General features: G+C 45.9%; 1 protein-coding gene across 2 annotated transcripts in view; it reads right to left on the bottom strand.

Moving 5' to 3' along the window:
- Window positions 1-1,120: 1,120 nt before the first annotated feature.
- Window positions 1,121-10,287, bottom strand: part of myo5aa (myosin VAa) — a 227,639-nt gene continuing 218,472 nt past the window's right edge. For both annotated transcript variants that reach the window (XM_084337837.1, XM_084337836.1), the window contains 2 exons: window positions 5,904-5,984; window positions 1,121-3,854 (listed from right to left, as the gene is read on the bottom strand). In XM_084337837.1, coding sequence (XP_084193963.1) covers window positions 3,702-3,854; window positions 5,904-5,984 — 234 coding nt within the window. In that variant the 3' untranslated portion in view covers window positions 1,121-3,701. The remainder of the gene's footprint in view (window positions 3,855-5,903; window positions 5,985-10,287) is intronic.

The raw sequence follows: 10,287 nt of genomic DNA, 5'->3' as shown, positions 1-10,287 counted from the left end.
GTGTGACTCTCAGGCGTAAGTGGGGTAAGGGGGGCGTGCTAGTGTAGGGTCACGTGGGCTTAGTGGCCAATCAGGCGAACCCGGAAACCGAAATCAGACTAAATCCGTTGCGGAAGTGATACACGCAGCCGGGAGCAGCCGGCTGAGAGGTACTGTGGCGCCTCGCTCTGAAGGCTGTGCGTGGCTCGCTCCCGCGAGAGTTCCGCGCCTCGTCTCGTCAGATTTTCAGAGCAAGTCGGACAACATTCTAACAGTCATGCAATGCGCTTGGCGAGGCCGTAGTAAAACCTGCGCAGATCTGCGTCCGCCTATCCCATCTCGAACACGCCTAACGTTCGAGACAGGGGAGGGTAGAATTGGACAATACGAAATTGGGGAAGGGAGAAAAATTAAAAAATGGGGAGAAAAGGTAGATAAAAAAAAGAAACGTGTAAAGTGCACAATATTTCCTCGTTTAAGCCACTGCAACGGCTTTGCCTGAATAATTTACTACATGACCGGGACGTTCTAGCTTGTTTGCCGACAGGATTCGGGCAAAGTTTGGTCCGTTCGGAGGCAGCTTCCAGGGGAAGTACATACACCGGAAATTCACACTTTCGATCGTAGTGCTTTACCAGTCTTTATCTCATGGAGGAGATAAAACTGGAAACGAGGTTAGCTGTAGGCTGGTAAAGATATGCCTCCTGAAATGTCTAAACGGAAGTACAGGCTTTCCGGTTTCGACAAAACAATTATAGAAACGTGTGAAGTGCACAATATTTCCTTGTTTAAGCCACTGCAACGGCTTTGCCTGAAGAATTTACAAAATGACCGGGACGTTCTAGCTTGTTTGCCAACAGGATTTGGGAAAAGTTTGGTCCGTTCGGAGGCAGCTTCCAGGGGAAGTACATACACCGGAAATTCTACCACACACACTTTCGGCAGTAGTTCTTTACCAGGCTTTATCTCACGGAGATAAAACTGGGAACGAGGTTAGGGTAGATGGGACCTTTTCCTCAACAGCATGAGCAAGATGATTCAGCCACTTTCAGGTGATAGTGATCTTAGCCATCGTCGACTGAAAATAAAATGAACTAGGAGTTAAAATGACACAGCAGAAAAACAACATCCCAAACTTGACTGTGCTTATTTATTTTATTTTACAGATTTGACAATTTCAACTTATTCCAAGTTTCCGTTAATGGTGAAACACATTCACTAAGCACAGCTACCAGAACTACAGTCCAGTTCTTCTTCAAACGTACACATGGGTCAGAGAGAGCGAGAGAGAGCGAGGGAGAGAGAGAGGGAGGGGGAGGCCCGGCTCCAGTGTGTCCTGAAGGGGTACCAGCACGGCTAGGTAGGAAACAGTTCAGCACAACGTGATGGTTTGCTAGTGTCGATAAGATGGCAATACTATAATGTCTATTTCATATCATACAACAAGAGGATGGTAAGTTAGTGGTGATTTCATATCATACATCCAACTCTCTTAAAAGTAATACAAATAAAAAAATTTAAAAAAGAGAACAGGGAATGGCATTTATTCTCCTCTACGAGGGCACCAGGAGGAGGCTGGGGAGAGGAGAGGCTCCAGCTACACTCAACTATATAAGGTGATGAGGAGCAAGTGTGGTCATCTCTCTGAAACTAGGCCAGCCAGTCCATGAGGAATAAAATCAGGTTCACATGGGATGGATAGATAGACAGTCTCTATACAGAAGGCTGGTGTGCTGGAGTGGATAGGCTTGTTCTTAACTGAGGCTCCAGTTTGAATGATAATATCAATGAAGGAAGACGGTGAAACAGAGCAGGCTGCTACTGTACGTACATAGGGTCCAGGGAATGTGGCAGAGGGGAAGTTTAGCATCGGGACTCGTGTTGGTAAAAGAAAATAACTGAAATTATTGTATATAAACTGTATTTATTTATTTCAAGGTAGAACATATTCAGTATAATTTATTTGACTTCCTCTGCAATATTTAAAAAGTGCATTTAGACAGACAGCTAAACAATGTATCCCATATTTGACATCTACTGCAAAAGGAGACATACATAAATGATAATAAAAAGATAATATTTAAAACCATTTTACAGTGGCTCTGACAAAAATACTGCATGGACAGAAAAATAACATCACAAGATGAAGTTGATCTAAAAGTCATTCAGATAAGGCCGTGTCCAAAACATGTGCAGCTAAAATAATCATATGGTTCATTGACGGGTTTGTAACATTCATGTGTTTAAATCCTTCAATATTGTCTCGCTTTCCATAATCCAGTTGATCTAATATGTACGCTTAAAACATACCTTGAATACTTTGAACCATGTGATAATCCATACAATGTAAAATATAACAAAAAGGCAATTGACACACTACAGTCAAATGAAGCCCATGCAGGTTAGTGAAGAGTGGCCACAGTGCGTGCCACGCCAACACATTTCAATGTTTCTGATAACTGAAGCCTGTGTTGCCCTCTGTTGGACACTAAAGGAGATGGCATAGGGAGGGTGGGTGATTGGATGGCTAGAGAAGGCTATTGGGAGTTAAGAGCTGGGATCATTATCTTACAGGCTGCAGGGTATATTCTACACTATTAAACCACCCTCAGAGAGAGAGAGAGACTCAAACCATTATTCAGCTCAGCGATACATTGGCTAAAGCAATATACATTCAGCTTAAAGGGAAAGCAACACCACTAAATAACATATCTAATGTAGTAGAACCTTGAATAAATGTACAAGTGTTGCCTTTTGGAAATGGCAAATGAAAGCCATCTCCTATCTTTGCGCATGGTTGGCATTTCCAACCCATAGTACTGACATAGCCATGTTCCCCCTAATGCTCTACCAAATAGGATGGATGTTGTTTGGTGGTGTTTCCCTTCCTTCAGAAAGACTCTTAATACTGAAATAAATAATTTCAAGTTGATACACAGTGACACATATCCAAAGCTCTGTGTAGAGAGACGTGACTCGAGAAGAGAGAAGAGGATGGGCAACACAATAAATAAAAATACCCTAGTGTGATATATATAATATGTATAAAGTAGTATGGTACAGATGGTGGGTCATGTCTTGGCACTCAACTGTGTTCAGACAGGTAGATGAGAACAAAAAATAATACAAATAAAGATCCAAGCAAAATGGACAGAGAGAGAGTGAAAGAGAGAAAGCTTTAAGTGTACCAGCACATTCTTACTGGAGTACCGACCGACACTACAAGTACAACTACCAAATGTTTAACTCAGAGCTTGGGGTGGGGTGGGTAGGGGGTTTTGTGTGTGTAGCTACAGTATGAGTGTGTATGTGGGTGATTATTTGATTTTGGGCAATTTCATGTCCCTGGCATTTATTTTAAAGGAGAAAAAATATTTCCAGTTGTTTTATGTTATCATCGATTAGTATAATTAATTACTTACCTAGACTTAATTATTCAATTTGAATAATTCCTCTGCCTGAAAAAATTACTATAAAGCTTAGAGATAAAACATTTAAGGTTTTATGCAATTCTATTTTGATGAAAATTAATGTGCCCAAAATCAAATAAACGTGTGTGTGTGTGTGTGTGTGTGTGTGTGTGTGTGTGTGTGTGTGTGTGTGTGTGTGTGTGTGTGTGTGTGTGTGTGTGTGTGTGTGTGTGTGTGTGTGTGTGTGTGTGTGTGTGTGTGTGTGTGTGTGTGTGTGTGTGTGTGTGTGTGTGTGTGTGTGTGTGTGTGTCTCTAAACACGGAGAAGGAAGGTGAGGTTGAGGGATCCGGGGATCTGGATGGTCTCCAGGGCCAGTGAGGATGGGTTGAACGGGAACGTGATGGGGTAGATCATCTTTGTGTCCATTAACAGCTGGGGTGTCTCACAGCGGTCTCGCAAACGAGTCTGATGGAGAGAGAGAGAGATAGTGTGTGTGAGAGAGATGGTTTATTATACAGTGACATAATTTCCCCTAATAGGCTACGCAATATCATATATTTATATTGAAATTGAAAAATCAGCCCCTGAATGCAGATACAGTAACACCGTGACATCATACAGTAGATCACATGAGTATCATATCTGTACAGAGACAGTAACACCATGACATCATACAGTAGATCACAGAAGTATCACACCAGTACAGAGACAGTAACACTGTGACATCATAGATCACAGAAGTATCACACCAGTACAGAGACAGTAACACTGTGACATCATAGATCACAGAAGTATCACACCAGTAGAAACAGTAACACCATGACATCATAGATCACATAAGTATCACACCAGTAGAGACTCAGAGACAGTAACACCGTGACATCATAGATCACAGAAGTATCACACCAGTAGAGACTGTAACACTGTGACATCATAGATCACAGAAGTATCACACCAGTACAGAGACAGTAACACTGTGACATCATAGATCACAGAAGTATCACACCAGTAGAGACAGTAACACCGTGACATCATAGATCACAGAAGTATCACACCAGTACAGAGACAGTAACACTGTGACATCATAGATCACAGAAGTATCACACCAGTAGAGACAGTAACACCGTGACATCATAGATCACAGAAGTATCACACCAGTACAGAGACAGTAACACCGTGACATCATAGATCACAGAAGTATCACACCAGTAGAGACAGTAACACTGTGACATCATAGATCACATACGTATCACACCAGTACAGAGACAGTAACACTGTGACATCATAGATCACATAAGTATCACACCAGTACAGAGACAGTAACACTGTGACATCATAGATCACAGAAGTATCACACCAGTAGAGACAGTAACACTGTGACATCATAGATCACAGAAGTATCACACCAGTAGAGACAGTAACACCGTGACATCATAGATCACAGAAGTATCACACCAGTAGAGACAGTAACACTGTGACATCATAGATCACAGAAGTATCACACCAGTAGAGACAGTAACACTGTGACATCATAGATCACAGAAGTATCACACCAGTAGAGACAGTAACACTGTGACATCATAGATCACAGAAGTATCACACCAGTACAGAGACAGTAACACTGTGACATCATAGATCACAGAAGTATCACACCAGTAGAGACAGTAACACCGTGACATCATAGATCACAGAAGTATCACACCAGTACAGAGACAGTAACACTGTGACATCATAGATCACAGAAGTATCACACCAGTAGAGACAGTAACACCGTGACATCATAGATCACAGAAGTATCACACCAGTACAGAGACAGTAACACCGTGACATCATAGATCACAGAAGTATCACACCAGTAGAGACAGTAACACTGTGACATCATAGATCACATACGTATCACACCAGTACAGAGACAGTAACACTGTGACATCATAGATCACATAAGTATCACACCAGTACAGAGACAGTAACACTGTGACATCATAGATCACAGAAGTATCACACCAGTAGAGACAGTAACACTGTGACATCATAGATCACAGAAGTATCACACCAGTAGAGACAGTAACACCGTGACATCATAGATCACAGAAGTATCACACCAGTAGAGACAGTAACACTGTGACATCATAGATCACAGAAGTATCACACCAGTAGAGACAGTAACACTGTGACATCATAGATCACAGAAGTATCACACCAGTAGAGACAGTAACACTGTGACATCATAGATCACAGAAGTATCACACCAGTAGAGACAGTAACACCGTGACATCATAGATCACATACGTATCACACCAGTACAGAGACCATAACACTGTGACATCATAGATCACATACGTATCACACCAGTACAGAGACCATAACACTGTGACATCATAGATCACATAAGTATCACACCAGTAGAGACAGTAACACTGTGACATCATAGATCACATAAGTATCACACCAGTACAGAGACCGTAACATCATAGATAATCTGTATGGTCATGACTAGTTCTGAAAAAAACTTACCTGTATGGTTCTAATGAAGGAGACTGACACTCTCTCCTCAAACTCATTGACAGGAGTGTAGAGGTTCAGGACCTTCACAATCTGGAAAAGAAAAGCACATGAAAGGGTCGTTCAATCTCACTTTAACAAAATGTTTACCTATTACCTGTTCAGCACATACACAACCCCAACCCAAGGGAATTGGCATAAGGACTCAATTGGGGAAAAAGATACCAATCCAAAGGGAGGCAGGATGGCCTAGAGCAGCTATTCCCAAACTGGGGTACAGGGGCAATGACATCGGGGGTGAGCCAAATAAATCTGATGCCGTTTCACACGGGGAGTGATAATCTGCATGCGTTCTCCGCGCATGGGCATAAATGTTCCCTCGCGTGCACACAGAATAAAGACAATGCCTAATTGCCTCTAGGAATGGAATGTAACACATTTCATTCACAAGTTTTGTGTGAATGTATCCGACGACGTATTTGAACACACCTGAGCTGTATCTCTGGTAACGCCGTCCTGTGAGAAAGACGGGTGTTGTCTGCCCTTTTTTTTCTTTGGGCTAAAGAAGAGGCAGTCGGCTGTCTGACGTGATCAGGCCTGCATCGCTATTCCTCACATTACACAGCTTCAGTAGTAGCCGTTAGCTAACAGTGGGCCCGTGAGAGCTAACCGTTAGCTTGCTGCTGCGTTAGCCGGTGGCTATCGGTGGGCCGGTAAGAGCTAGCCGTTAGCCGGTAGCTGGCCGTTGGTCAGAGCCGACGGTGGGCCTGTGAAGGCTAGCTGTTAGCTTGGTGCTAACCGTCAGCCTGGAGTTAGCCGTTAGCTTGTGCTAACTGTTGGCGTTAGCCGTGGGGAGGTAGCGGGCCCTGAACACTCTGATTCGGCGTCATCTCTGGCAGAAGATGTCGTCGGCCTGCACCATGGCCGGCCGCAGGATGTGGGCGACACGCCGGAGCGAGACTCCAGCCGTCGCCGCTTCTGGCCCCGCCAGCAAGAGGCCTCGTCAACGTGGTGGACCAGCCATTTGTTGCGGCCATTCATCCTGCGTCCGGGGGTCAGGTATGCCCCACTCCCCCAATGTTTTTGTTTAACAAAACGTGTGTTTACTTCACTGTATTTTGGGGGTTACGACGTGTGCTATGGGAACCCGCAGCTACAAATGCTGGGGGCGCCTTCTTGCTTGGAGTTTGTGCAGTTTTCTCTGAAAATGTGCGTTGGTTGCTATTGTGTATAACTTAGCAAGGCCTGTAGTTCTAGCACTTAGCCATGGGCTTATGTCCTTCTCTCTACTTAAGACAGCATTCTTTCTTACGTGAGTAAAAGTTAACTTGGGGTTTTATTGTATGAGGAGAGTTGTGTGTGTTTCATGTAATACGTTTAGGTAAACGTAGCATTGAGCCCACAACTGGTATGGGTGTTAGCTTACAGAGTTGTACATATGTGGCATATGAACCAAGGACCTTTTGAGTCCCTCTCTTTAGTCTGATATTTTTTCTTTGCTTAAGGGTAATGATACAAATAGTGGGTGGCAAGTTTTTCACACATAAGCCAGAGCCGTGAAATAAAACCAGTTTTTTTTTTTACACAAACGAGGTTATCGGCTGTGGCTGGCGTGCATGATGTAAAGCTTTTACTCTACAGGTAAGTATGTGCTTTCATGTAGCGCGCTATGCAACTGGTGTCACGGCTCTGCTTGTTTATGGCGTCGTATCAGGGGCGAGGTGTTTATGATGAATTGAAAATGGGGGACCCTGATGTAAACAAGACGAAAGTCTTTCTCTGGTCTGCATCCCCTTAACAATTGTATGTATTGAGCTGTACTGTACTGTACCCATTCTGCAATCTGTTAATAAACTTTTCAATCAATCAATCAAGGGGGGTGGACAGAATAAACCTCCCCTACGGATATAGTTATATCCTTTACGTAACTGTTTGGCCGGGAGGTTGTGCCTTTCTACCTATCAGTTTCCCTGACAAGGGTGTTTTCTCTCTCTCGTCACGGGGAGGGGGGGGGGGGATTTCCCTGTTTCCCACACCAAATTAGTAGGTGGGACACGGGATTTGGGACACGACCATTTGAAGACATCACAGGCGCGTTTTCTTATTGGCCAAGAGACATGTCCGTGAGTTACAGGCCGCTGTCATTGTAAAGGAGGGGATGCAATGCAGTCGAGACTACTGGTTCTTCTGCTTTGCTCCCTGCCAGTAGTGTATATTGGGCCGTTTTGAGGAGCCTCCTCCTCAGAGTTTCAGAGCCTCCTTCGTAGAGAGTTTCAGAGCCTTCTCCTCAGAGAGTCTTAGTCTACTTAGTCCAATTGTTACATTAACTTTTTCAATTGTTTTACTCACGTTGAGGTCTCTCTGGGAAAACCGCTGTCTTCCCCTCTTACATAAAGAGCAGAATTGACGCAGTTTTTATTCCCAGGCGGGAGAGGCCATTGAAGGCGTCACAAGCTTGTTTTCTTATTGGCCAAGAGACATGCCCGTGAGTTACAGGGCCTGTGCTACAGACCGCTGTTATTGTAAAGGATGGATGATGCGAGTAGTCGAGACTATTGGTCCTTCTGCTCTGCTCTCTAACAGTAGTGTATATTGGGCCGTTTTGTACTTAGTCCAATGTGTTACATGAACCGTTTTCAATTGTTTTACTCACGTTGAGGTCTCTCTGGGAAAACCGCTCTTCCCCTCTTACATAAAGAGCAGAATTGACGCGGTTGTTATTCCCAGGCTCGTCGTGTGAGGACCTGTGTCTTTTGTAGATCGGCTTCCTGCTGCTCGTCCCAGACAGCAAGGGGAAACATTGTGGGGTTCTTTCTTGTTAGAAATTCACCGTCACTGTTCTCGGGTTCTTTACGAGCATACGCGCTGTTTTATGAAATCAGCGTGTGGTCTTACGAGACGGATCAGCGCTGGCCCAGGGTGTTTTTTCAATGATTGAATCCGCTTTTTGGGACCGGCGCGCCTTGGTTGCCCAACATCATAAAAACGGCGTTTTTTATGCGGTCGGCTGGGAAGGAGATTTTTGTCTCTACCGAGCGCCAGTGCACTAGGTTAGACTCGAGGACTCGCGTGCATCTCCGGGGGGCAATGACGGAGTAGATCAAACATTGGCAGGGGGGTTTCACGCCCGTTAGGTGGGCCACCGGGAGCAGTGTGTTCGCGTACTGACCATCTTGGTGGCGCCTTCTGTGTTCGCGTACCTACCCCCCTCTTAGGACTGGGGGCGGCGGCGTGACAAGGGCACGGGACTTGTCCTGGTCGTGCCGGACCGGATCAGTTTAACCCATTGTCCGCCAGGGCGCAGACAAGTTCCTGGTACCCCGAAGGACCCTGGGCATTTCCGGGGGGAAAATGCCAGGGCGGACCGGACTTCACAGTGGTTGATGTCCTGAATGTGTGTCATATAGATGCCACTACGAGTTGCCCTTAACAGTGGTGTGCATTGGTCCATACTGTACTTTTTTGCACAATGTTAGGTGGGTGGTCCTTCTCCATTCATTTCACCCCTCCCTCCCTGCTGAGCCGGGGATGGGAGGGGGCTGTCGGGGAGGCTGTTTCTGTCAACTCCTCTATGCATCCCTGTGTAGGTCCCGGTCCTCCAGGCCCAGGTCGGGCCTTCCCCTCAATGACCTGTGGCCTGGGTTAACCCTTTTTAAACCTGAAACGCTTGAACTGCATTGTATAGCCTGTGTATACGCGCAGTAGTGTTTCCGGGGTTTCTTAGTGGGTTAAGGGAGCGACCACTCTGTTAATAAACATAGGGGGGTGGTTGTCTCTCCGGTGTGTTAGTAGCAGAGTCGACTCTCAGGTTGAGCCCGGGTCTGACCCCGGCTGCCCAAGAGTATGCCCCCGCATCTTTCATGACGTCTGCCAATTGTGTCAAACTCTTTCTCTGAACCTCGACCCGCGGGATTAATAAATTGGCAGGGTCAGGGTTCGTGGTGGAATCTGTTCGCTGGCGGAGTTGGCTAACTCCGACTCCGCGAGGTTCGTGGCCCCATGAGATTGTGACATGGTGCACGGCATACCGAACACCCTTTCCGCCGGGATACTGTTCTTACAGTAGGCCCCTTAGGCGCCTGTCTAGTCCGCAGTGCTCCGGGCGCAGGTCGAGTTCTGCTCTACCTGTCGACCTGGATTGAGGGATCAACCTCCTTGGAGGGTTGTCTCCCCGGCGTGCCAGCTGGCCCCATGACGTTGTGGGGGTGAAACCTCCTTGGGAGCGCTTCGGAGCGGCGTGCCAGGGGGAGAAGGGCCTTCACCTGTTTTAGGCCCTGCTCCGATACGCTGGCAATGTGAGGGGTGGTGTCACCAGTGACCGTCTGGTGGGGTCTCGATGCCGCGGCCTCGTTGACCTCACCAGGCCCCTTTTTTCAGGGGGTCCTAGCCCCCGGGA

Source organism: Notolepis coatsorum (assembly GCF_963971535.1).
Source record: "Notolepis coatsorum genome assembly, chromosome: 20".
Classification (NCBI taxonomy): domain Eukaryota; kingdom Metazoa; phylum Chordata; class Actinopteri; order Aulopiformes; family Paralepididae; genus Notolepis; species Notolepis coatsorum.
Note: the sequence above shows the minus strand (reverse complement) of the source record. Positions and strands in the feature narration are given on the sequence as shown.